This window comes from Artibeus jamaicensis, unplaced genomic scaffold, assembly GCF_021234435.1.
Source record: "Artibeus jamaicensis isolate MK-2021 breed Jamaican fruit bat unplaced genomic scaffold, CSHL_Jam_final contig_519, whole genome shotgun sequence".
NCBI classification, from domain to species: Eukaryota; Metazoa; Chordata; class Mammalia; order Chiroptera; family Phyllostomidae; genus Artibeus; species Artibeus jamaicensis.
The window spans coordinates 56,650,195-56,677,330 of record NW_026521871.1 but is presented as its reverse complement, the minus strand read 5'-3'; the positions used below and the strand labels follow the sequence as shown (position 1 = coordinate 56,677,330).

The window sequence follows — 27,136 nt, the reverse complement described above, 5'->3', positions numbered from 1 at the left end:
CAGTTCTCCATTAGGGGCTCGCCCTTCCATCACCCACAGTTGCTAGAAGCCCTGGAAGTCTCCGTCTGAGCTCTGAGCATGAGCCTGAGACACACCTACAGTGGTGCCAGCTGGGGTGAGGTGGCACAGCAGTGACCGTGGGCCCCTGGGCTGCAGGCCTCCCGGGCCACCTTCTGTGGGGACACAGGGGGTGCGTGGGGCAGCTCTGCACAGCGGTTCTCGGTGCCCTGACAGTTTCAGCCTTGGGGCTGGGCAGCTGGTGGTGGTTCTCGTGCCCAGGAAGTTGCTCTTGTTTTTGGCTGTGTCTTGGTTGGTCACCGAGACAGCCCTCCTGCCATCCTTGTGTAGCCCATGGAGTGAGGGAACACTTGGTCTCTGGTGGCCGGGAGAGGGAGACGCACTGTCCTTGTCATGGAAGGAGGCGGGGGCTTCCCGCGGCTGATGGGAGTGTGGGAGGGGTGGGGAACGACAGGAAGTTCTCTGAGATGGGATGCGGGGGACTTCTCCAGGGGCAGAGTGACTCGTGGTCAGCATGGTGACACTGGTGCATTTATCGGGTCCTGCTGGGGTCCACTGTCCATGCAGAGCACTGTGTACGTGCCTAGTGCACGAGGTTGGTGGCGTGGTCCACATTTTGCCACATTGTAAACGGAGGCGGAGAGGGGTTCACGCCCGTGCTCAGCCACGGTCAGAGCTCCTGAGCATGATTTCAGCCCAGTTCTGTGCAACTGGAACTTGAATTGCGGAGTTTTCGTTGCGGCGGGTTTTCCCAGAGGCCGCGGGCAGCCTCCGGTTCCATCCAGAATAACCAGAAACACCATCCACGGGGCAAAAGGTTGTGCTGTGAGACGCTGCCCCTCGAGCGTCTGTCCCCGAGGTGGGAGTCCCTGGGGAGCGAGACCTGGACGCACCGAGCCTGTCCTTCCTGAAGGCCAGCACACGCCCCTGCCCAAGGACGGCGGGGAAGGTGGCCTTGGAGCATGAGGGTGGACGTGCCTCCTGTAATTTAAAGTGACCATCTCCATGGCAACGCCCAGGCTCCTGTAGACTGTGAAATGGGATTGCAAACCCGAAACGCTGCACCAGCTCAGCTGGAATTGTCAGAGGAGAACCTTTAGCCTGAGTGGTCACAGCCCCTAGTGAGGCCCAGACGGACGACACGGATTTGGAACATGAAGTTCAAGTCGGGGTTTTCAGTAGTTTTTTAAAGGGCCAGCTTATGGATTTCTGGGATATTCCTTGCCACGGATCCTATCAATCTGCTGGAAAGTGGCTGGCTGAGTTTCCCTGCCACATTATTACCCCTTCCTTGCTTGCTTCCTCCCTTCCGTCTTTCCACCCACATTTGCGAGGGAAAAACGTGAGCTTGCATTTGGCTGAGTCGTGTTTAAGTGCGAGCGGGATGTCCGGAAGGCTGTTGGAAATGTGGGGTCCAGGGAGGAAGAATAGAATGTTGGAGAGTTTAGAGCAAGACAGGGCTGGGTTCAGATCCTCACCGGCCCCTCACCAGCTCTGTGAACTTGAGCAGGTCACGGGAGCTCAGAACTTCTTTTCTCCCTTGTTAAACAGGGATGGGGGTCAACCTTGCAGGTAACTGAGGGAGTCAGAGGTCAAGTTTACCAAACAGCCAGCGTAACGCCCGACACCCAGTAGGTGCGTGAGACACCGCGCTCTTCCTGCTCGACTGCGAGCCGCGGGGAGGTGGACGCGGCCTGTCTGTCCCCCTCACCGTGCTGCCGCCCAGGAGGTCCGAGTTTGTCGGGCGAGTCAGCGGGTCAGGGAGATGCAGGAGAGGAGAGCGGCGAAGTCCAAGTGTGAACGCCCGCTAGTTGATGTCTCGGCCAGGCAAGTGAGGCGGTTCACTGGGAGGGAAGCCGGCGGAGTGGGAGCAGTTCAGGACGGGACAGCGAGAGAGCAGAGGAAGACCGGGGAGTGGCGACTCGGCGGGGAAGCCCTGTAAGCAGGCAGGATCTGAGGAGCTGGGGGGGGTCAGGAAAAAGGTGATGGACAGTCGTGCCCTTCGGCCCAAAAGGTCACATGAGCCGATGTCCCCAGATTACGCATTGAGATGGGTGATGAGGAGGCAGCTACCCCGGGCAGCTCGTTCACCCTCTGCGCAGGCGGGTACAGCGGTGTTGCTCAGTGAGTGCCAATTTGACTCAGTGAACATGGTCAAAAGGCACCTCTTTCCTCGAGAGCAGCTATTGGGGTTCTGTCGTCATCCCACCCGTATTAGCCAGGAGGGCGGTTGACACACCACGGCTGGCTCACGTACTGGGCTCGTGGGGGTGGTCCCGTGAGACAGGTACGAAGCACTGAGCGGGGCTGACTCCCGTGGGGCCCATGCACCCAGGGGCTGGAGGTCAGGCTTGCTCGGCCGGTTTCTCGGGCTCCCTGTGCTCCGGCATCTCTTGGTGACACAGTTGACCGTCCCACGTGGCCGTGAGCTGTGGAACAGAAACCACTTCCCCGGAGAAGCAGCGCTCTGGTTCCCAGGAAAGCATTCTGGACAGAGCCTGGCTCACGTGTCAGAGGACTGTCACCCAGGCCCCAGGGGTCTCTCGGGAAGTGTGCACCTGGTGCTGGATGGAAGTCACCGCAAGGGTGTTCTCAGAATTCTGAGTTTCCACATTTTTATTAACTGGTTTTTCTCTTGTAACGGACTTCCTTTTTCCTAAGCACTTTCAGTTTTCCTTTATTTCAGGATCCTCTGTAGAGTTTTTGTCCTTTTCTCTTAACTCCGTGGGTCCTTCCCCAGAGCTACAGACCAGCGTGGTGGCCGCCACACATGGGGATGTCTGCCTGCCGGTCCAAAGGGGCCGAGATCCAGGCGGGGGGATTTGGGTGGGGACTAGAATTACAACTTCCACCTGCATCAGCAAGTCACTGTCACACTGGTGTCTCGATGCTTGAACTGTCTGTCTCTACACTGAGCACAGATTCACACCGTCACAGAGAGGAGCAAGGCCTGCCGTGTAGGTGACGTGTGAGCCTCATCTGTAGTGAGCGAGTCCGGTCAGTAACCGGACAAGAGCACCTGTTTCCAGCTTTGGCCTTGCCGCTCCTCCTGGTCGGGGGTGCTGGGCGTGCACGTCGCCCTCGGAGACCTGTGGCTCCTCCTCCCTCCGCTCCAGCCCACCGCCGCCACCCTTCCCGCCCTTGCAGGCAGGCCGGTTAACCCAGGGTGCGGTGGGCTCGCAGCTCAGGAGAGCCCTCCAGCCCTCACCTCGCCCCCTGCCCCGGCCGCTCCCTTTCAGACGCGCCAGCCGGTCTTCGTGCAGCTGCTGCAGGGCGTGTTCCGAGTCTACCACTGCAACTGGCTGGCGCCCGCACAGAAGGCCTCGGTGGAGGGCTGCATCCGAGTGCTGTCGGACGTAGGTGAGCCTACGGCCGGGGCGGGGGCCACCGCTGACCGAGCACTCCCGGAGGGCAGGGCCACGCTGTGCCCAGGTGTCCCTTCTCAAACCGCTGTGGTCTCCCCAAGCTAGAAGCCAGTCAGTCCCCCCAAAAAAAGATAGACTTTGAAAACCGAGATTCCATGGTCCAGGGTGAGGCGGCTCCTGGCCAGTCCGAGAGCACGTGAGCTTAGGCAAGGCCCCGGAAACCCCTTGTTTGGGCAGCTCATGGTGTCGCCTGGTGAACATGTAGGCTCACGGTCCTTTTCTCCTATGCAGCCAAGAGCCGGGCCATCGCCATCCCCGTGGACCTGGACAGCCAAGTGAACAACCTCTTCCTGAAGTCCCACAACATCGTGCAGAAGACTGCCATGAACTGGCGGCTGTCGGCCCGCAACGCAGCTCGCCGGGACTCTGTTCTGGCAGCTTCCCGAGACTACCGGAACATCATCGAGAGACTGCAGGTGAGGCCGGGGGCGGAGAAGGGGGCTCACCTGGCCTGAGGCAGCTCCGGCGCTCAGCGGTGCCTCTTGAGCCAGACGATCCAAGATGGGCCGTAGGGAGAGGTCAGCGGGGGGAGTGGACAGTCACAAAGTCATGGTCCCTGAAGGTCGTGGGTAGATTTGCAGGTTCCCACGAAGCGTGGGGCTGCACTGTGGTCAGGGAGGGATGTCCGAGGGTCCCAGAGGAGGCTGCCTCGAATGCGGACATCGGCCTCCCACTGCCCATCACCCTGGAGGCAGCAGGAACAGTGTAGAACTCCTGAGGGCGGATCTTACATCGGAAGGAGCCAGGTGGAAGTCAGGTGGACGGCACTTCAGCTCGCACTCTCTGTGCTTCGCCTGGGCCAGGGGAGCAGCGAGTGTTGGGCGGGGGGCAAACACTTGAACATACGTCCTGACGTTTCTGTGACGAGCCCTGCAGGTGACTGTCCCACAGAGTTACAGATCCTGGGGTGACCCAGGCGCAGGGGGGGATCTCAGGCCCATGTGCTGCTTCCGGCTGCACAGTCGACAGATGGCGCACCCTTGGGAAACCACACATGCACGGTGCCCAGTGTCCCGGTCTGTGCAGTGGGACAGCGGCAGCAGCTACCTCGCCCTCGCCGTGCTGCAGGGTGACTGTACACAGGCTGCTGCCCGGGGGCTGCCTGTGGCTGCGGTCAGGTGGGGGCCGTGGCTGGGCTCCTCTTGGAGTCTCGCTCTCTCCCCTGATGGCGGTCACCCTGTGCTGAGTGTCAGTGGGGGCCTCTGCTGGAGGTGGTGACAGAAAGGGCTCCATGTTGCCTCCCCATGGGCTCCGTTGGGGCCGCCTCACAGCCTGGCGGCCAGGCCCCAGGGGAGCATCTCGCAGAGACACGTGAGAGAGCTGTGTTGCCTTCAGGGTTCAGCTTTAGCAGTCACACAGCATTGCTTTTGTCACACGCAGTTAGTCAAGGCAGTCACAGAAGCCCTCTCAGGGTCCAGGGGAGGGACGTGGACCTCCATTTTATGGAGCCGATGTCCGTGACACATTGTGAGAAGAATGTGAGGCAGGACACGCCACGGTGGCCGTTATCGGGAGACAGGGCCTGCGTGCAGCTCAGAACAGCGAGGGCTCTCGATCGGTCAGAGCTGCCGTTACGGTCATTGTCACTGGTGGTATTGTCACTGCTGTTGTGGCTCTAATAATTATTGTTGCTAGATGAACTAAGAAACACGTAAGGACAGAGAGTGCTTGTTACAAAGACCTGGCCAGTGGCCAGAGGGTCCTCTCGTCTGAGCCCCCGGAGAGATAAGGTTGCCCAGGAGGACAGGAGAGCGTTCCCTTGCAGACTGAGCGCTCCGTCCCCATTCAGACAGCCCCTCGCCTACCCCGGCCCCTCTGCCGGCCCGTCACTTTGCTGTCTTTGCCTGCTGGTCTCTCCCGCTGTCGAATGTCTTACATTTGAGGATACGATGCAAATCGGCCGCCACATCAAGTTCAAACCTTGCAAACCATGCAGAATTCCATGAGCATGATGTCCTGCCTGTCAGGGCTGGGGTGTGTCTGAGCGACGCGCTCAGTGACCACGCCACCGGCCCACGGGGGCGTCTTCGGAGACAGTTCCACCTGTTGCTGCCATTCGCCTTCACGTGGTGCGGGCTGTGTTGGCGTCGTGGCCGCCCATGCGACTTCCCTCTGTGCTCCTTCCCAGCAGCCGTGTGTTTGGCATTTGAAGACCATCGTGCTATCAGAGTACATGCATTCAGCGTGTTGACACATGTTCATTCATTGGTGTCCTTCTCTTCGTGTGACTCTATCCCATGACTATTTCATGCCTGCTGAAGGTCACTGGACCGTCCTCATAGCACCAGCACGTGGAAGGAGATCCGCATCCCCTGCAGCCCCCCCAGCAGGCCCCCGGCAATGTTGGGGCAGGAGTTGGTGCCCACCCTTTAGGTGCCCGTGCTGCTTATAAAAATTGGGTCCTAGCATCCACACTTGACCATTTTTGCACCTGTACCTTAGCCATCTCTTCACGTGGTTGAATGCACCTTTTGCATCTTATGTTCAAACCCATGGAATGACCCCAAGTACCACACAGATTGTCCTGAAGGAAGGGCCAGTGGGTGTGTCAACCTGGTTTTCTCCACGGGGTGGGTGCTTCAGGGACCCCCAGCCCCAGGGCTGTGTCTGACAATCAGAGCTCAGTGCGCACCGGCCCTCCGGCTCCCCTGGCCCGGCCCGGGCTGGCGTCTGCTTCGGGTGAGGACGGAGGGCCCTGAGGCCCGTGCCGCTGGCTGCTCACGAGGCTGCATGTCCTTGCAGGACATCGTCTCGGCCCTGGAGGACCGGCTGCGGCCCCTGGTGCAGGCCGAGCTGTCCGTGCTGGTGGACGTGCTGCACAGGCCCGAGCTGCTCTTCCCCGAGAACACGGACGCCAGGAGGAAATGCGAGAGTGGTGGCTTCATCTGCAAGTGAGTGGCCTCTTTCCCAGCAGGGTGGGGGGTGGGCATCAGACAGCGCAGGGCTTCCGAGATGGAGGTGCCAGGCCTGCATTCGACTCGGACGAGTCCAAGGTCGAGGCCTGGTCTGCCTTCCCCGGGCTGCAGACTCGCACCATGGCATGGGTGAGAACGCCTGCTCACGGCCCACCCAGCAGGCGTGTTCCACTCTCGGGTCCTGACCGCGGCCGGGCGGGGGGGGGGGGGCTGCCACAGGACGCGAAACTGTCTCGGCACTTCGGCCCTCGGCAGTCTCCCCAAGACACTTGGTTGCTCCATTCCTGCCTCAGCGCACAGCCTGAGAAAAAGGGCTGGCTGCACAGAACTCCCACCCCAGGGGTGCTTGCCGGCTGCCCTTGACCGTGGGCTCTGCCCCCAAGTTTCCCTTTGTGGGCCCTCGGAGGACGGCACTGCGGCTGAGGGAGCGCTGTCAGCCCAGCAGTACTGTCGTGAGGGTTGGGGCGCTGCTGGCGAATTTTTGCCACAGTACCAGCAGTCCCCAGAGAATTCTTAAAACAACAGGTGTGCACCAAAAACCTCTGCACCTTACTGTCACCTCTCAAAGGGTGGCCCTCCGCTGCCCAGTGAGGGTGTTTGCTGTCACCGACCAGCAGGTGTCGCCATTGAGACGCTGTAGCTAACTGGGTCCTCAGGGAGCGGCCCCAGGAGTCTGTGACCCAGGCTGGTTCGTTCTCTGTGACCGGCTGGGGCAGTGACTTTAACCGAGGGGCGGCAGCAGGGCTGTGACGTGTCGCTCCCCTGCTCAGGTTGATAAAGCACACGAAGCAGCTGCTGGAGGAGAACGAAGAGAAGCTCTGCATCAAGGTGCTGCAGACACTCAGGGAGATGATGACCAAGGACAGGGGCTACGGAGAGAAGGTGAGGCGCCTGCTGTCGCAGGAAACCAGGCCAGGCTGTGCCGCCCCAGAGGTCCGCCTGGGGCCGGCACACAGACAGGCGTCACCGTTTTTCAAGCTGTTGTTCCTGCCCCCCAAAACCCGTCACTGTCTCCTTTAAAAGTCGAGTGTGTGCAGTTGTCTCTTCGAGGTCCCTCGGCCACATAACCTGTTGTCAGGGGACCTACAGTGGCGACATGTTCCGCCTACTTACGTTCCCGCCGAGAGCCCGGCGCCTCTTCTGCACGAAGGTGCGAGTCGCTGGTGCAGGCTCCAGCTGGGCTCACCTGCCGAGACGTCGCCCAGCGCCTCCCGCACATTGACAGACTCCCCCCAGTTCCAACTGGAAGTCAGGCAGGTAAACGTGTCACCATTTCCACGGGAAGCTGTGAAACAGATGGTCCCAGCGTTGTGTCGCTGCTGAGCAGGCGCACAGTGCAAGTCTCCAGCGCCCCCGAGGGCCCGGCCCGAGCTGGGTCTCCCTGGTTTCCGTCGGGAGGTAACACTGTCCACTGCAGTGTCCTGGCGCCTGCAGCGGCATGTCCTCAGCAGGCAGGTGCCCGGGTCCCATGGACGGACCCAGGCGCCCGGTAGCTTGTTTATGCAGCTCTGACAGAGGGCCGGTCGGGAGGGCGGGGCCTGCACTGTCGGATCAGGTGGGGCTGCAGGAGGCTTTCGCCCCTCCGGGTCTCCTGCTGGGGCCGCCTGAGCCCTTTTGCCCGTGTGTCACTGGACGAATGCCTGTCGGCTGGTTAGAAAGCAGGCGACCAGAGCTCAGCAGGGATTTTCTGGGGAAGCCTGCCCTGAAATAGCTGATCAACACAGGCGATCAGAAATGGCACGGCAGCCCCTGCACCCAGACGCCCGGGAGGGAAAGGCAGGGGCAGCAGAGTGTGCCCCAGGCAGGTAAGGAGTAACCGTTTGTCCCACAAGACCTTCCTTTTTCTTAAAGAGCGCTTTGGAAATGTTTTTAAAACGTGATTCTAGTTACAGAAACTCACTCTCCATCACAGAACCCACAAGAGCGACTTTAATGGGCTATGGACATAGTTGTACCTTTGGGACATAAAACTTGATTTCCAAGCACAGAGGCCACAGTTTTCTCGTCCTTAGAATGTCTGCTCCTTTGAGCTGGGAGGTTCCTACGTGAACTGGGTGCCTTGACCCCAGGGGCTGTTTCCATCAGGTACTTTCGTCCCCGAAGTGCCCTTTCAGTGCTGTGGGAGGGTAGGCCTCTGGTGCCGGGCGGGTCTGCGCACCAGGCACTCTGGGGCCAGGGGGAGGTCGGCCTCCTCACTGCCCTCTGCCCATTGGTACCTTTGGGAGAACGTTGTCGCACGGCCCTGAGACACTGTGGCCCTGCTGTGACAAAGCTCACGGAGGATGACAGGCCCCGGGGCTGTGAGCCGGCGGTAGATGGAGGTCCCCATGGGAGAGTCAGCGACCAGAATCCAGAGGAGGCCCGTAGACTGTAGCTCGGGTCCCTGTTCAGCCGCCGAAGGAACCGCACACCGAGCCAGGGGGAGGCTCGGAGGTGAGATGACATTTCTTTCTGGTGTAGTTGGAGCCACCGTCCCTTCCCCTTCCTTCCCCAAAGTGGAAGTGCCACTGAACACGTTCTCAGAACCTGTTAGGGACATTCCAGAATCCCTCACTGGTCGAAGACACTCTCGAATCTTCTAGAATCCCAGGTGGCTCAGGGACAGTCTAGAATCCCGCAGCAGCCAGCAGCTCTGGTTCCGGCAGCACACGCGGGCGGCGCCCCGGCTACTGGAAGGCACAGATTCCCACTCACGGGAATCGAACTTCAGAAGAAGGGCCGGGGGAGGGGCCACCTGGGGGCAGGCATCCCTTGGCCGTGGCTCACCGAGGCTTTTAGAAAACACCTTTGATCTTTGCTGGCTGTCCCTGTCTGAAGAAAGAAGTGTGGCATTAGGGTGGGCCAGCTCATTTGGAGGGGGGGGCAGAGCCACAGAGCCGCCCCCTTTCTAGGGCAAATGTGCCGGGGCCGCGTCCACCTCCTCGGCCCGGTTCTCCTGAAGTCGTCTCCCCCGTGGAGCTCGTCCTGTGACCGGGCCTTCTAGGTAGACCCCAGCCACCAGGCCTCATCCAGCCGGTCTCCCTCCGCACATGGGCCCGTGGCCAGGAGCTGAAGGGGCTTCCCAGGGTCCCGGGGAGGTGGCAGGGCAAGGCCGTCGTGCAGCCATCCCGCCTCCCAGGCCATGGCCTTGCCTGCCTCCCAGGCGGTGTCCCCACACCTGCCGGGCCGAGCCGCAGCTCTCAAAGGCGAGGAGACATCTTTTTGCCCACCCCCATTTCTGCAGTCGACAGTTCAGTCACGGACGTAGATGAAAAGGGAAGTCGCTCCTCATCCTGTTTAAAAACACGGGTGTGCTTGTGCGGGTCGATTTGTCTGAGAAGAGTCTCGTGAGAACTGCCACCCGTGTCTCCAAATAGATTAAAACAGAGCAGAGTCACTTCCACATTTCAGAGGCCGCATACGGCCTCCAGTGTCCTTGAGCACGACCCAGACACAGGCGCTCACATGTACTGGCCCCGTGTTCTGTGCCAGCCCCCCCCCAGCACATCTGCTGCCCCCTGTCAGATCAGCCTCAGAGACCAATGTCGCTCTTGTTATTTTATACGGGGGCAGGGGTGTGGAGGGGGAAACACAAACTCAGAGAGGGTCCGAAACTTCACACAGCTAACAGCGGGAAGCCAGAAATCCAAACCCACACAGCCCGGTTCCCGAGTCCCAGCTCCTCCCCTCAGCGTGCTCCTGGGGGGGGGGGGCACGCTGACACCGGTGCAGGGCGCTGTGGCCCACCCCCAAGTTCAGAGTTTCAGTTTCCATAGTGTGACGTGATCATGTAAGTGACAAAATGGCCCTGGACGAAGCAGAACTTGAACGTCTTGTCCTTGGCTCAGTTCTGGTTCCCCAGCCCGTTGAAAACAGTCTGCAGTCGGGTGCCGTAGGAAAGAGGTCCGTGAACAGCCAGGGGTCGGCCCACTTGTCTCAGGCCACTCCCCCAGAAGTGCCTGGCCACAGGCGTCAGGTGGGATGGCAGGCGAAGGGCTGGTCGGAGCAGGTTGTCCCCAAAACGTGATCGTGGCCACTTAGGATTAAAAAAATCATCTTCGTTGTGTCTCCATGATGCTGAGGACCAGCAACGCATGTTCTTTTCAGAGCAGAAAATAGACGTTAAAGATCACACCCCCCCCAACAAGACATTTTCACACGGTCCTGTTAGCATCTTTCGGGCTTACATATTTAATGTTAATAAACTCTAAAGTTTTACTCAGACATTACAACCACTCTGTGGAATGCCTACTAACCTGCACTTTTGAGTTATAGGTTAAACCATGTCCACGTTTAAAACAGAACTAAAACCTTCCATAGCTGCACATCTCTAAAATCAAACCTGAATCTGCCTCTGACTCAGATCGTCTTCGGGGCCCAGCCCCCACTGGAAAAGGAGGCGCAGTTACTTTGTGAGTTGGCTACTCCGTAGCCTTCTGAAGGTTTTTCCTAAGCTGTTATTAAGTTACTAGAGTTTTGGAAAGAAATCCAGAGGCCCAGAATTTATTTAAACTCCACGTTCCCTTCTGAACAGGAGACGCAGTGTTATTACTAGACGGTTGCTGACCGCGAGTAACACCAGGGCGGTCGGTCGTGCCCCACGAGTCCTCCGTCCCCGGCCGTGACCAGTGCTGGTTTCTCCGCGAACAGAATACGTGTGAGCCTTTTCTGGTGCTGGTGTTTCTAATAGCAACTAAATTCTCCAAACGTTCGAAAGACTAACGAGGCGTGATAAAAGTCAGAACTGTTCATCCGGCCTTGAACAAGCATTGCTGTGATGGCTGCTCTTGCCCTTGACCTCAGGGCCAATATGTTGCCACTAATACCCGCTGAGTGGGCCTGGCTGTCTTTGGGGAGGACGTTTTCTTCCATCACCAGCAGGACCAGGGTTTGGGGTGTCAGGACGTGGGATTGCACAGTTGGTCCTGGAACAGTGCAGATTTGAACTGTGAGGAACCGTGTGTGGGCAGATTCGTTTCCGTTGACCCGCTCGGGTCGGTGGATCGGTGCTGTTCAAACCTGCGTTGTTCAAGGCTCACCAGCTTTGGACTGTGGCTTCGGAAGCCGATTCTGCTGCACCCCAACTTCCACGCAGGCCCAGAGCCCCACTGAGTGGCAAAGCAAGTGTGAGAGTCTGTTCCTTGCTGGGTCGGTCCGACCCTCGGCGGGGGCCGGGGCCCCTGCCCACGATGGTGTCCAGGGCCTCGGGCACCCAGAACGGAAGGTGCAGTTCCGGGCGCTCGGTCCAGTCACCTGCGAGGTCTGGCAGCGGCCATGGGGACAGACTGCGGCAGCCCCCTGCCCGTTCCCGAGCAGGGCGTCTCGGGGCCGGTGTCCCTGTGCACCCCTGTGGGGTCCACGCTGCCCTCGAACGAGGCTTCCACCCGAACGCGTCAGCACGGGACACGTGGACTGCGGTCTAACACTCAGCTCGCTTACATTCCTGTCCTGACCTTCCCTTTCTCTCTCCCTTCTCTTCCAGCCCATTTCCATTGACGAACTGGATAACGCTGAGGTCCTACTTTCCTTTCTTTTCAATGTCCTGTGCTGCTGTGTCCACGTCCCCTTCGCAGTGCGCCCCGTGGTCTGTCCCCACCCCCCGTGTTTCCATGTGAATGTGCCCCTCCTCCGTGTCCGTGTCTCAGCATTTCCCGCCAGTCTGCTTCCCGTCATCCCCGGAGATCCCCTCTGAGTCCGGAGCACATTCCTAAGCTCAGATAGGATTCCACTCACTGTCTGCAATCTCCACGGAAGTTGTGGCTGCATTGGCCTTTCACCTGCCTGAAACCCAACGTGGACGTCGTCCCAAAGCGCTTTCCTTCTTCCTGTAAAGCATCAGGTGCCAAAAGAAGCGACTGCCTTGGTACAGCTCGAAAGAATTTGCAAGAGCTCCGTGGTCTCCCCATGGGGAGAGCTGAGCCAGAGGGAGGGGTCCCCTTCGGTTTGCGGCGGCACGAATTCCAAGCACTCCCGGCCGTGGGTGGGGACGCTCGGCGCCCGGGGCTTCTCCCTGGGAGCTCTGCCCAGAGACCCGGAAGTGGCCGAGTCACCCGGGCTGGCTCCGCGCGCAGTCCATACTTGGGTATGAAATGAGCTTCCCTTACCGGACTCGCCCGGGAGACCGATGGAGGAGAGGTCATCTGTTTGGGCTTCTGAGGCCTCTAAGTACTGTGTTTCGTGAATTTGTTTTTCAGGGTTTCTGGCCGTGTTTTAGGGTTCAGTGTGTGCTTGGTATATGGTGGTAGAAAGGATTAATTTGGGGAATTCACGTATATAATTGGGAAAGTTCCGTTGCTCGGCAGATCGAGGACCCTGGAAGAAAGCTTTGACTGTCCAGAGATGGCCTTTTGGTGCCTTTCCATGGGCGCCCGTGTCTTGTTTGGTAATGTTTTGGGGGCACACAGTTACCAGAGAGCGCAGTGCGTGCCGACGTCTGCCACCGTCCTTTTGGAGACACCCAGGGATGGATCGCATGTACCTAAGGGGGGTTGCATCCCAGACTGAAACCAGACAGTGACTCGGGCGGCTATGGATTTGGTCCAGGTCCCTCGGGAACGGGGCTCAGAGAGGTCGAGTGACTCACCTCGGCTCACACAGCTGGGCGCTGGCTACGCTCAGACCAGCACGGGGCCAGCTTCTAAATGGCCTTCTCCCCACGTGAGTCCAGCGTGAGCAGGTGAGGAGGCCGAGCCCTCTGGGACGAGGCGGAGCTGAAAACACCGGGAGGCTGGGCAGCGGCTTCAGGAGCCGCCCGGGGATCAGGGCTCTTAGGCGTGTCCCGCTCAGCGTCCTCCCGGGCTGCGCCAGGGAGACACCTGCTGCCGTGCGTGCCGGCCGGCACCCTCCTTCCACACACTCACCCCCCCTCCCCCCGTTGCCAGCACCTCACTGGTGGGAGCTCTTCTTCCAATACCCGGAGGTCAAGATTCTGTGAAGTACAGATTAGGTCGGCCAAGGCGCGCCCACCCTCGCTGGTGTCCGAGGCCTGCTGAATACGCCGCTTTGCACGGAGGCGATTGGTTGGTGCGCTTGCTCGCTCAAGATAGAACCTGGGCTCAGGGCTGGGGGTGCATCACTCGCTGTGGAAAGGTCCCACAGTCGGAGCAGGTGCGTTTATAATTACACTCTGGGAAACAGAATACTGTTTACGAAAGAAGAATGTTCTGGCAGCTACGTAGCTTCTTTGAAAATTCCCCGAGGAAGCAACTGTGGATCCCTGCTCCCTTGTTACCCCGGCAACCACCAGAGCCCTGGGACACGCCGGCTGTCCCCGGCCCCCAGGCCGCCTGTTGGCCTTCACCGTCAGCGGCTGTTCCGGAAACTCCTGCAGCTCCTGCGGCGTCTCCCCGCCGGGCCTTTGTCACCGCATGTGGTGGGGACCTGCAGCCCACAGCTGGAGCCTGGAGAACTTAATGAGCCTTCACGCTGGCTCAGGGGGCGCAAGGCCTCACGCCAAAATCCCGGGCCTGTGTGCCCACTTCTAAAGGTTCTGGGGAGCAGCCCCTGAGAGACAACCAAGGCTCCCCCTGTGACCTCACTGTCCCCTGACTGGGGACGGCCACCGCCCCTGCATGCTGATGGCTAGTGGCACCTCAGGAGAGGACATGTGCTGTGAGTGACTCAGAGAGAAGCACTGCCTCCGAGTGGCGTTCGGTGCTCCAAGCACTCGGGGTGACGTGGGGGCCGGCTCACAGGGTCCCTGCAGGTGAAGAGCCTGGCGTGGGGTCTTCCCCACTGTCATCCAGGAGGAGGCCTTTCTTCCTTCCTTCTTTCCTTCCTCCCTTTGACAAAGAGAGTGGCAGGGTCCCCATTCTTACCCCTGCCTTTGCCTTCTCCTCAAGAACTGGGGGGGCACAGATGGGGGTGGAGAAAGAGCCACGGGGTGCATTCGTGACCCTGCTCGCTCCAAAGTGCCCAGCTGGACAACGGGTCGGGACATCCACACACAAACCAAGGCCCGGTGTGTCCCTGTCAGCCCCACGGAGGTCCCTTGTCTTCCTGCCAAGCTTTAAGTGGACAGCGGTGGGTGCTGAACACTTTCGCCGGCGGGCCCAGCACTCCCACGTCTGTGCCATTCCAGACCCAGTGCTGGGGGACTCGGGTAGCACGGGGCCCCGAGTACACGGTGTCGGCCCTTCTGGGGCCCACGGATCTACGGGGAGACGGACGGGAGTACAGATCATTGTCCAGGGACAGCTGCCAACCGAGAGAGGAGCCTGGGGTCGTGAGAATGTGTCACCGGGGACGTCTCAGCAGGGAGGTCGGGTGACCCTGTGAGCAGCTTTTCTAAACTGGGACGCGTGACGTGTCTCCAGCCACCACCCGAGGGGCTCAGGTTAGAACACGTGGGCTGCGGCTCTGTGGGCAGGCTGCAGGTGCACCCGTGTGAGACGGGACCCCCGGGAATCGCTGTCACCCGGAAGCGTGAAATCGCCAGAGCCCCTGCAGCCGGCTCGCCAGGCACCTCCCACTCTGCCCCCACGTGGCGAGGGCGGCTGCAGCCGGCTTCTCCCACCTCGGCGGCTGCCAGCTCAGGAGCCACCGACAGGGTGCCTTGTAAAATCCAGGGCGGGGGTGGGGGGTGGGAGAGGCACAGAATCACTCCATCTCACCTTCAGGGGGCGTTCTCGTGACGTCCAAGCCGGGTGGTGGTGTCCTATTTTTTTTGCAGGGCCGACACCGGCAGGGTTGGACACCTGCCAGCACTCAGGCGGCAGTTACATAAGAGGTGTCTTTTTTTTTTTCCTGGAATTTGGGCTTTACTGCTGATGTGTGACCTTCAGCAGGAACTGCCAGAGAGCGCAGCGGGCTGTTGACTGTTGGGCACCGGCAGCCCCGGGCAGGGCGGGCACTCTTCCTGTCCTCTCTGTCTCTCTCTCGTGTGCTAAGGCTGTTCCGTGATGACGGCAGTTGTATAATTCAGTCACATGAGAATGCGCTTTTAAACAGTGAGTTTCCCTGTTGAGTGGCCTTGCTCTGGGAAAGACAGGTGAAACTATGTAACTTTTGCTTCTTATTGGGTCTCTAAACACAGACGTCCTTAAGAAAAATGCACCCTGAAGGTGTGACATCGCCCTGCTGAAATGCTAGGTGACCTCTCTCGCCCCGGTGGTCTTTAAAGTGCTCCGGGCTCCTGGCGCCAGCGGGCGTTCCAAGCTGGCGGAGGCCAGGGCCCGACGCCCCGGTCTGCAGCCTGTTCCGTGTATCTGCCGCACCGCTGTGAGGCTCCGCAGGGCAAGGTGGGCGAGGAGGAGCCGTGTAGGCTGATTGGGGATCAGAGAGGAAATGTTCCCTTTGATGTGCTGATAACTGGTCTGTAAGATGGTTAAGACGGTTACATTTCTTGAGCTGCCTTCCACTTCTGCTGGGGGTGGTCTGTGGCAGGAGACGTTTGTTGTAAAGGAAAAATCTAGAAGCCCAGAGGTAGTAGTCGGAGGCAGTAGGAAACCAGCAGCATTTCCATTGTCTTTGCTGGCCTGTGTGTGGTGCACAAGGGGAGCCTGGAGGGGTGGATGGGAGGATGGGGGGTGGGTTGCGGGATAAATAGGAAGGTGGGTGGACGCGGGGAGGCGTCAAGTTTGATTTTGCCAACCTTGTCTGAAAGCACTGGGAAGACTGAAGATCAAAGGGAAGCTGTGAAGAGGCAACAGAGCGAGAGTCGTCTCTGGGTTCGAGACCCAGCGACACCGGGTGGCCGTGACCACCCTCTGGGTGGGGAGGCGTCAGCGCCTGTGGGGGACCGAGGAGGGGAGGACGGGACTTGTGACATTCAGACAGGCCCACTTTCCCCGCTTGTCCGCCCGTTGAGAAACGGCCCTTCGTGTGAGAAACATCAAGTCGGGTCATTAAAACGCGGCGAGAAAATCGGCCTGTCCGTTTACTGAGCATCGTCTCTGCCCCTGGGTCTCACTGTCGTGTCTGTGGAGCCGTTGCCTGGCTCGCACGTAGCTTGTCCACATGGCTTGTCCACGACGTTTCCCAAAGGAGCCTCCTGCTGCCGCGAAATGCCCTCGGCCTCCAGGAAGCACGGCAGGAGCCCGCCGAGGAGGGCGCGCGGCGGCGTCGGTACCCTTCCTGGGTCGGTTCGAAGGGCGTCCCAGCTTCCTTCAGCCTTCCGCCTGCCCGCAGCCCCGCGTCTGGGGGTCACAGCTGGAGAACTCGCCCGTCAGGGATTACGAAATGAGGTTTACTGAAAACACACCAGGCATTACGTAATGCCGTGGCGGGAGGGGGTCCTGGCGGGTGTCTGCTCTGCCCCTTGAACTTCAGGCCGGGAGGGGACGCCCAGAGCCCGGGCCTGCCTGCGCCCCAGTTGCACGGCCCCCATCCGGGCTCCCAGTGTTTCTGCTCTGTTCCAGGAATGGACAGCGTGACACTCAGTCCTTGTGCTCGGGGTTCCTGCAGCTGCAGGCAAACCGTCCTCTGCCATCTCTGAGTCCTCCGAGAAATGTTCCCGGGAAAAAGCGAACTCATTTACGTTTGATTTTTTACCTGTGAAAGGAGCGGAAACACAAGGCTGACAGTAGTTCTGGGAGGCACGGAGTGTCGGCGCCGTCCCAGCCAGGAGCCACCGACGTCCGAGTGACTGAGAAACAGGGATACTTGACCGGGTTTGTTCCAGAAGGAGTCAGGACACCCCTTGGACAAAAGCATCTTGGACAAGAGGGGGCAGAGTTCAAGGGCGTCCTTGGATCGTGGTGCTACTGATGTCGGTCTCCGGTTATGCTGGCCTCGCTCCCGTCCCTCCTTCTGGCCTGTGCCTCCCCACCCCACAGGAATCGAAACTCTCCCGGAGGCAGCGGGTCGCTCTCTGCACGCCTGCCTCCTCGTCCTCGGCAGCCCAGTTGAGACTTGGAGTTTGAAGAATGCCCCTGTCGGGTTACTTCATTTGACCTGCTGAGGACAGAAAAAAGAAGTCACTCGCTGACATAATCAGTCTGATGGGAAGAACTTTTTTCCCACCCGGGGGATCAGACCCATGGAGGGTGGTCGGCCACACTGACTGCCCTGTGCCCCATGTGCGTCCAGCCCCGGCCCTGCCTCGCCAGCGAGCGCTCGGGCCTCAGGGTGTGCCCCGGTGCCGGAGCACCTCGAAGCAGGCCAAGGTCACTCAGTTCCAGTGTGAGTCTGGGCCTCTTTCCAGGGCCCCAGACTGCACCTTGAACCAACCAGCCGTGCCTGGTGCGTGACTTCGGTCCAGAGCAGCCCGGGAGGGGCCAGGCGCATCCATCTGACATCTGTTCCTGGCTCTGAGCACAGCCCTTGGGCAGAAGGACCGCGGGCGCTGTCTTCCCACGGAGCCCGAGCCTTTCTCGGGCCACGGCTCCTTCAGCCGCCACACTCACCCTCCCATCAGCCCTGACTTCCCTCGGGGGCACCCTCTTGTCTCTCTAGCATGGTTGGGAAATAATGAAATGGGGGTACGTCGTCATGGTCTGGCAGCCCTGGGTCCCCGAGGCCCCTCCTCCCCCACCCCCGCCGTGAGCCTCCCTGGGTTTGCGCTGTCTGGCTTCTCCTCTCTCCGTCGACAAACGAGGTACGGACGGTGGCGGCTTTTGGAACACGTTTCCTTCTCAGTCGTGGTCGTCTGCTTTGTTCCTGACTCTACAGGTTTCCGCGTCTCCGGCCGGCAGTGGTCCCAGCACAGCCAACTCCGGCCCGTTTAGTAGAGGCAGTACCCACCCCTGCCCCCCAGCATGACAGCCAACGCCTCTTCCGTGTACACGCCAGGCCCCCTCATCTGTGACGTGCTGTCTGTGCTCTGTCCCCGGGCGCGGCTGCCATGCGGTCACTAACCTGCTCTCTCTCACTCCCCACCAGCCGCCGCCAGCCCCGGACCCGGAGAGCCCGGCAGAGGTGCGTGCCGCCCCGCAGCTGCGTGCCGGCCAGCGGGGCTGTGTCCTAGTCGTCCTGGTCAAGTGTCTGAGCTGTCGTGGAGTCGTGTCCTGGCAGTCGGCGCAGGGGCCAGTCTGTGGCCTGGCTGGGGACCGAGGTGGCTCTCGGGGTGCGGAAGAAGGTCCTGAGGAGTGGGAGCTAAATGTGGGGCCACCCCCCAGGTGCCGGAAGTGCCGTCTCTGCCAGGAAGTATTCGGTTGAGACGTGCTGGTATAGCGGGCCCTGTCCTGTGTAGAGGTGACGCCCAGTTGCCGTTCTGGGCACAAAGGGACAGTTTCGGGACAAGCTGCTCAGGGAGGCACTGTTTCCTGGTGCACTTGGTCAGTTCCTGCCAACAAACCAGGGGCTTGAGTCAGTTGAGGTGTCGGGAGCTGCAGAGAAGCTTGAGGGAGGCCCGTTGTCAACGGTCAGAATTCACTTCCAGAAACCACTGGGGGACCCTGGCAGAGAGAGCCAACGTGGGGTGCAGCCGGTGGGGGATCTTAACACCACGCTGGACAGGCTGCGCTGCGTCACCTGGCTTCCTAGCCATCAGCCCCCGGTGTTCTTACCAGAGCCCCTTCCTGGTCCTTGGCAGCTGACTGCCCTGCACAGGCCGAGGGAGCCACGTCGTGTGTGTGTGTGTGTGTGTGTGTGTGTGTGTGTGTGTGTGTCTGCGCACGGTGTCCTGTGGACGTCCTCATGCATGCGTCTTGAGCAGGGTTGCCTGTCGGAGCCTCGAGCACCGGCCGGGCTGAGTTTGCATTGTAACCCCTTTGGGCTTCCTGTGAAAACCTGTAATACAGAACTTCATTTCATCCGCGTTGAGAAACCTAATGGCCCCAGGTTCCTGTGTCTGCTGGTGTTCAGCCTGGGGCCGGGGGTGGGGCTGTGAAGTGGCCTTCCGAGTAACCGGGCGGCACTCACGTCCATCTGGGGAAGCAGACGCTAGCCGGCCCCCCCCCACCCCGTGTTTGTCCTGGCTGTCTGTGAGCCCTCAGCGTCCGTCCGTGACTGATGCTGTAGGCGCACACTTAAAACGGCGTTTCTGCGTGTTTAGCAGGAGCTTGAGCCGAGTCCACCCCTGCGACAGCTGGAAGACCACAAAAGGGTACGTAGTCCTGGGCGTCAGGAGCTCCCTCAGCCCCGCACTGTGGCTGAAAGACCCCTTTGTTGTCCGCACTGTTAAAGCTTGCCTGGGCCGGGACCAGCCCCCACCAGCTACCTGAGTCCCTCTCACCAGCGTCCCACCTGCCCCTGCCCGCTCAGAGCACCGTGACCCCACTCCCGTGCAGGGGGCACTCCCTGGGTGCAGCCTTTAAGTTACTTTCTCTGTAACGGGTGATCGTTCCGGGTAATTTGTAATGAATTATAAAGACAAAAGTGTCCCGAATGACAGTACTCGGCTCTAGAAGCGGCCGGCACTTTCATTTTCTTCTTGCACACGTGAGGGTGAGTGCACAGCTCTCGGCCCCTGCTCAGTTCCGGGGGACAGGACAGCTGCGTGTGCCCTGTGCAAGTCCGAGCACCAGCAGCTGCCTGAGGCTGCGCAGCCCAACAGCCGTCTGCGGCTCCTCCCCTTGGACAGGAAGTGAGTCTGCGGGCACACCTGGGTAGGCTCCTGGGAGAGGAGTTCCTTGGCCGAGGGAGACACTACCCTGAGGCACTGGCCAAACCACACTGAGCCACTGTCATTAGCGTGTTGACCAGTGTGGGTCGCACGCTTGCCAGGACATGTACGTGTGTCAGCTCATCGGTTTCAGTACCACTGATCTTAGCCCAGGGATCCAGCCTTTGGCCCCATTTCACTAAGGTCAGAAAGCGAGCAGCCACTGAGAAGACCTTGGAACAGTGTCCTTGGGGTCCTGGGGGGTTTACGCCCAAGGGAAGTGGGTCACAGTGCGCCTTGGTTCTGCTCACATGGCCCGGCCACTGCTCAGTCCCACCCCGTCCCCAGTCCCGTTCCTCCTCTTGTGGTTGTGACTTCTCCATCCACACCAGAGAGGGAACCGCTCCCCAGAGGTTGCTGGCTTGCCCTCCCCTCCGGCATCCTGCGGTTCAGGGATCCGGGACGCCTGACGCTCAAGCCTGTTTCCTCCTCGCCCGCCCTGGGTCTCAGCACCAGTGGGTCCCTCATGCCCCAAGCTCCCAGGACACGTGCCGTGGGTGCGTGAACTGTGGGATTAAAGCGGCTTCAGCCTCCCTTGGCCAGGCTCTGCCCGTGTGATGTGAGGCAAGTGATTTCACCTCTTGGGCCTCAGTTTCTTCTTCTGTGAAAAGGGGGTGGTGACAGCCTCCCTCTCTCAGGACTGTTTCTGGGCAGCTCCCAAGCAGCACCTGGCCCAGGGGCAGAACTCTGATGGGGGTGCGAACGACTGTCAGCTCTCGTCAGCTTGCACACGGAGACGCTCTGTGGGCCGGCAGGCGGAGGGTGTAGGGAAGGAAAGTGTTCTTCACCTGTGGGCCGACGAAGCCGTGGAAGGACGGCCGTGCACGGGAGGCGCTGACCCTCCCCGAAGCTCGGGCTGTTTTCAGTAGCTGCGCCCGGGGGCGGGGGCGCGAAGGTCACCTCCCCCTTTGGTTCCTTAGCCACCAGTTCCCTTGGCAGACACAAAACGCGTTCGAGCCGCGTGGCAGCTTGGTCTCGCAGCTCCGTGCCCCTATGTTCACATGACAGAGCACCAGCGACGTGCTCTCTGCCTCTTCTCGGTCTTCGGTAACGATGCGTGTGGAAGCTCCGAAGCTTCCACAGCGTCTGATACCTGTTGGCACACTGGAGGTGCGAACTGCTGCAGAAAACCAGTGTGATTTTTTTCCACAAGGGAAAAATCATCCCAGCCGGAGAGGTGGCGTGTTGGGGAGGTCGCTGCTTTCCTTCCCCTGCACTCAGGCGCCTCCGCCTGGCGCTGGGCCGTGGCGGCAGCTCCGTGCTGCTGAAGGGCCTGTGGGTGGGGGTGAGGAAGGCTCGTCTCTGCGGATTCCCACCCCCCGAATTCACCCACCCACTCAGAAAGGCAGAATCCTCCTGGGGCCCCAGCTGCCACACGAGGCATCCGCGTAACTTCTCATTGTGCTTAGTTTCTTGTCTGTCCCCGGTACCGAAAATTCTCAGTTCTTTTTCTTTCAGAAAAGGAACAAGTCTCATTTTCCTTTTTGGAAAAAAATTTTTTCACATGCTCTCTGTTTTGTTGTTGTTGCAGTTTGTTTATTTACAGAGAGAAGGTGGGGTAAATATGTCCCAAAACCTTATTGCGGGAGGATGAAAGTTGTTGGGATACGCGTGTGTGGGTTTTTTCCCCATAATGAGCACATTTCATGATGTTATGGGGGCAAGTGTAGCAGTTGATGCATCGGTTGCTATGGCAACTGTGAAGCCTCCTCCTGTCCCCACCGGGAAGGAGAGACCCCTCTGTAACTTGGGTTTGGCGCCCTGGCTGCGTGAGTGGGAAGTAGCTGTCCCCGAGTTCACGGGCTTTTCCCTGCCTCCTGCTTCTTCCATGGCAAACGCACCACGGTCTTGCCGGGGACCCTCAACCCCACGCAGAGCAGAAAGTCTAACTGCATGGCTCCGGCCCTCCAGGGACCTGAGGGGCCGAGGGTGGGGACGTCCCCCACACTGGGGCAGTCCCCCGGCCTTGCACCTTGCACCGTGCAGCCCTCTGACCCTCCCCGTTCTTGCCGAGACGGCCGTCTTCTCCAACTGCAGCCTCCAGGTCTCCGCCGGCTGCCCTCCCTTGCAGGAGCTCGAAGGCGGCAGCGGCTCTGTGAGGATGTCCCACGGATGTGCCTGCAGGGTGGAAGGGGGACGTCACACCAGTCTCTGTTACAGTCATCGTGAACCACCCTTTCTTTTCCCTTCTCCTTCCCGAGTCGGCTTTTTTGAACATCCCTTTGAAATTTGTGTTACTCTTACAAAGTCACCCTCTTAAATCAGCATGCTCTCCAGGACGCAGGTGTCACTGGGTCTGTGCTTGTGCTGGAGACTTGAATTTCAGCAGAACTTGACACCAAAGTGCGGTCTTCTGAGCCACTAGAAACATATTGTCCTAAAAGCAGTGTGTGTAAAAAGTACTGGAAAACGTCACAGATAACTCCCCCTGCGGCAGCACTCAGAATTTGGGGTCTGCGGTTGGTTGGGGCGGGAGATGACGTTTGCGAGCTGATGCTCGCCAGCTGACGCTCGTGCCTCCTTAGCAGAGGTGCAGTGAGGGGCGTTTGTGGGCAGAGCGCAGAGAGGAAAGTTGAGGTTTTTCTTTTATCCCCTGAACCTTCATTTAAAAAGCTGTACTTGCCCCTTTGCTTCCCCACCCACTTCTTCCTCTCATGCCTGCCCCATTCCAATGCATCTAGAAGCCTGTGACCAGCATGGTGGATGCACACAAAGGAGAAAACCTTTGTGGCCCCTGGTACCCAGGTACCGCTGGCCTCCCTGCCTCCCGCAAGATGCCCTCCCCTCCCCTCTCCCTCCCATCCTTTCACAAACACCCCGCTGGAAGCCTCCAGACCTATTCTGGGAGCTTATGAAGGAGTCACTTTAAGTTCTACCGACTCATGTTACGGTCGCAGGTGTCTTAGCAGAGCTCCTGCGTCTGTCTCAGAGACCTGCCGTGTGCCGGCACCTCTCCTCTGCCAGGCTCCTCACTCGTCTCGTGCTGACATCCCGGGGAACGCTGCACCTCACGATTCTCAGGGACCCATGCACCCTTGGGCTTTCAGGTGCTTCCGGACTGGGCGGTGGGCTGGAGCCCCTTAGCTGGGACCCGAGCCCGCAGCTTTGCCGCGCCCCCGGATCGGAGGGCATGTCACCGTTCTGCCGCTGCAACGCCTACCCAGAAGTCCTTCGGTGTCTATACTTTTAGCACTTTTTATTATAGAAATTTCAAATATATGCAAAAGACGTTGTTAAGAACCCTCTTCTGCGACGGCTTCAACAGCGAGCCCCCCTCCCTGTGCCCGCCTCCCCGAGCTCCAAGGCCACCTCTTCCCAGGAGCGCGCTTCCTGGCCCATCGACCTCCCACGCTGGCCGCTCAGCTGTTCCCGTAGCGTAGTCTCTCTGCCCCTCGGTCCGCGGGCTACTTCTGCAAGGCAGGCGTGCTCTCAGCCGGCCCTTTCCTCCCGCTCTTCCCCGGGTATCTCGGGGTTCTCCCGGCATCTCAGGCATAACCCTGGGGCCTCAGCAGCCTTCTTCCACCACTCTGGACGGTGACCTGTGACCTTTGCAGTCTGATTCTTCCTGGCTCACCCCACAGTGACTTTCTGAGTTGTTTTTGCTGTCGGTGGTTGCCCTCCAAGGTAAATGTCCTGTCTCCGTCACCGTAGGAGAGTGCACACCAGCTGCTCAGTGTTCTAGGTCATTCCTTTGTGGCCTGGCTTCCTGAGAGCACGTGGAGGGGCTGAACTAACAGCGTGTGTCCCCCCTGAGTGAGACTGAGCCCCTCCCCCCGGGACCCTCTTGCAAGCCGGTCGTGCACTGACTCTGAACCCCATGTCTTTGTCCTGTTTGAATGAAGGGTGAGGCGCTCAGGCAGATTTTGGTCAACCGTTACTATGGAAACGTCCGACCAGCAGGAAGAAGAGAGAGCCTCACCAGCTTTGGCAACGGCCCGCTGTCACCGGGAGGACCCAGCAAGCCTGGGGGCGGAGGTAGGCCGTGCGTGTGGTGTGCCGGCAGGCCACATGTGTGCACTGAGTGTGCCGCCACGTGTCACCGGGCGTGGCACAGCTGGCCAGTGAATGTGGGGTGCATGTGAATTCTCAGCAGCTGGTCTCGTCATTGGTCCGCCCTCACACCGACATACCCAAACCCTCACCTGCAGCGAGCACCCCTTCTTCCCATGTAGGGACCCTCTCGGCAGCACTCGAATATGACTCAAGGGACTTCATTTTGTGGCAGGTTTTCCCGGGGTCATTAGGACCACACAGTGGCAATGAACCTGGTGGTGAGGACGGTGAAGCTCCTGTTTCCTGGACAGTCAACTTGTGCCAAGGGCTCGCCTAGCACTTTGCACCCTTTACCTGGTTTCTCCTTCGAGTGACCCATTTGGTGGCAGGTGCTGTCGTGTCCCCATGTAACAGGGAATGGAAGTCATTAGGGACGGGCCTGTTGTTTGAACCTGGAGTATCTGACCCGGTGCCTGTGCCAGGTGACTTCTTCCCAAGCCCTGATGGGAGTCTACCCCAAAGAACAAGAACAAGTGGAACCCTATACAGAAATCTTCAAAACACATCCTCAAAAGTGTCCAAAACATCGTAAGCACAATTACAGGCAGAGAGAGGTTGCAAACACCCTGTACTCGCTGTGGGCATCACTTTGGGCTGCGTCTCAGTCGCTTCGAGGAGGCACCTTGGGTTTCTCAGCAGGTGCAGCGGGTCAGCTCGCCACCTGGAGCTCGGAGCCATGGGGACGCTCGGTTTCCTGTGCCCTGGCCGAGTGCCGGGGGCTCTCAGGCCATCATCCCTGGGGCAGGGCCTCAGCTTCCCCCCAAAGCTCTCAGTGACTCTCAAGCACAACATCGCAAATGCGGTTTCTCCTCACTTTCTATAGCAAGGTCGTCTAGCAGGTCCTCGAGGCCCTAGGGAAGCACTGAGGGGGGCAGAGGCGCGTGGAGATGGGCTGTGCTCTCTGAGCCATGGAGGGGACACACCCACCTTGTACTGCAGACACAGTAGGTCCAGGCAGTCAAGGTGAGGGCAGGGGGAGGGGTGTTTGGATGGAGCTCGGCAGGGAATCCCCCCAAGACAGCCTCTGCTTTTCAGGGTCTGCCCTGTGCTCAGTTGTGTGTCACTGCCAGTAACCTGCAAGGCGAGCCCCCAGACAGGTTCCAAACACGGGGCCCACTCCCTGAGTGGCACACGCCTCTCACCTTAAGTCTGTCAGTCTGCTCTGAAGACCACCACAGTGGGCCCTCTGTTTGCCTGGCTCATGCCCACCCCCAGCCCACGGCTGCACACCACGCACTCAGTCAACATTTGTGGAATGAATGAATGAACGAACCAGCAGACGTGAGAGGGCACGTTGGGGCGAGGATGGTTTGTCAGGGCGGATGGGGCACTTCCTTCCGAGTGCCCGCAGAAGTGTTCGGCGTGGTCCGTCTCAGACTCAAGGCAGTTCTTGACAGCCCTGCCCCAGGTAATCGTATTGTAACGTGGCAGGGTCTTGGCCGGCCTGGTGGCTTTAGGTCTCTTGCCGGAAAAGTGCTATTTGTCCTTCCTGGTGTCTGCCTGCGTCTAGCACCACCTCTGTAGCTCACACGGGGTGTGTGTCGGACGGGGCTCCCTCTCTGTGCACACGCTCAGGGCCTGACGGTCGGCGTCGCTGAGCTTGAGAGAGAGACACCATCGACCGGCCGAGGGCGCGAAGCGTGGGTGCAGAGTGACAGGCAGAAGCGCCAGCCGCCCCACTGCGGTTCCTGAGCACGCTGCTTCGTCTCCCCAGGGGCAGGCTCCGGGTCCAGCTCTGCCAGCAGGGGTGAGATGAGCCTGGCCGAGGTTCAGTGCCACCTCGACAAGGAGGGCGCCTCCAACCTGGTCATCGACCTCATCATGAACGCCTCCAGTGACCGGGTGTTCCACGAGAGCATCCTGCTGGCCATCGCGCTTCTGGAAGGCGGCAACACCACCATACAGGTAGGAGGGGGCGTGGCTGCCTGGGCGGCGTCCCTTTCAGCAGCAGTGGGGGGCAGGGCAGACACCCAGGGGGTGCCGGGACTCCCAAGTGGGCACCAGCCTCTCCTTAGAGTGTGGCGCTCTGTCATCCTGAAAAACGGACCCGTGGACGCCTTGCTGGGGCCCTTCAGTGGCAAGTCAGACGTGGTTCCAAATCGTGGTCTACGTTTGCAAGCGGTGGCAGTGCTGAGGGTGTGCAAGGGAAGCGGCCTGGGCTCTGGGATGCTGGAGGGAGGCACTTATGGAAGTGTGTTCGGTGAACAAGGGCATGAAGTGGACACACGGGTTTTATCCCAGACGGCCAAGAAGGACGTTCAACTCTGCCTGCTGTGTAGGGTTCATTTAGGCCTGTAGAGGCTGCAGCTACTACTGACTAAACTTCCCGCCTTTTAACCGAAAAGTCCGAGGCAACCGAATGGCCCTGAACAGACAGGGCGAAGCCCAGCTGGGCGAGTCGAAGACAAGCAGGTGACTTTTTGTTGGCTGGGTGTGGAGTATGTTTAAAAGTAATGAAAACGAGAGTTCTGACAAGTCCTTAAAGGAGCAGTTCTGATTAATTTTAATAATGTACACGTGAGATAATCTTACACGAGCACCGCTGTTAAACTTACTCCTTAGAATGTCTGAATGTCCGTCTTCACACAGCCTTTCGCCCTGGTTGGCTCGCCACGTGGAGGTTCCCAAGCCGTGGACACGCCAATGTGTGCGGCAGTGATAGCAGCTTTATTGCGGTGGTGTGTGTGCTGTGCAGCCATATTTGTGGTGTTTGTGTACCTGTGACTGAGCGTGGTGCTCTTGGCCTTGCTCTGGGTTCAGAGGCTGGACCGATGACGTCTGGGTTCATCACGCAGCTTAGGAACAGGTGTGTGTTGCTGGGGGCAGGCGTGCCCAGGGCCAGGGCCGCTGGCAGGGCACTGGGAGCGCAGGCGGGATGGCAGCCCCCACTGGCTCTTCCCAAGGGGTGCCCCAGGCCTGTGCCTCACACCACCTGAGCAAGTGACTGTGCAATCCCCTTGCCCTGCAGTCCCTGCTGGTCCCAGCATGCACTCAGGAAGCTCATTGCTGGGCACTGTGCTGTGGTGAGGTTCGTGCCAGGGGCAGGCCCACCGCAGGCCTAGCTGGCACGCGGGCACCTGAGTTGTAACCTGTTGGGATGGCCGTTTGATTTGTCACACGTGAGGCTGGCCGAGCGTGCGGTGTGTCCTGCAGTCCTCATCACCCACTGCCTGGGCCGTGCTGCCCGCCCACGCTGGCCAGGG

The 27,136-nt window shown here is 59.8% G+C and overlaps 1 protein-coding gene across 4 annotated transcripts in view; it reads left to right on the top strand.

Moving 5' to 3' along the window:
* The window catches only part of ITPR1 (inositol 1,4,5-trisphosphate receptor type 1), a 219,212-nt gene that overhangs the window by 126,656 nt on the left and 65,420 nt on the right, over positions 1–27,136 (top strand). For 3 of the 4 annotated variants that reach the window (XM_053668939.1, XM_053668940.1, XM_053668938.1), the window contains 6 exons: positions 3,258–3,378; positions 3,675–3,859; positions 6,186–6,334; positions 7,129–7,240; positions 23,723–23,855; positions 25,648–25,838. In XM_053668939.1, the coding sequence (XP_053524914.1) occupies positions 3,258–3,378; positions 3,675–3,859; positions 6,186–6,334; positions 7,129–7,240; positions 23,723–23,855; positions 25,648–25,838 (891 nt within the window). Of the gene's footprint in view, positions 1–3,257; positions 3,379–3,674; positions 3,860–6,185; positions 6,335–7,128; positions 7,241–11,819; positions 11,853–18,157; positions 18,194–19,271; positions 19,323–23,722; positions 23,856–25,647; positions 25,839–27,136 lie in introns of all 4 variants that reach the window. The other variant, XM_053668941.1, reaches the window with a different exon arrangement.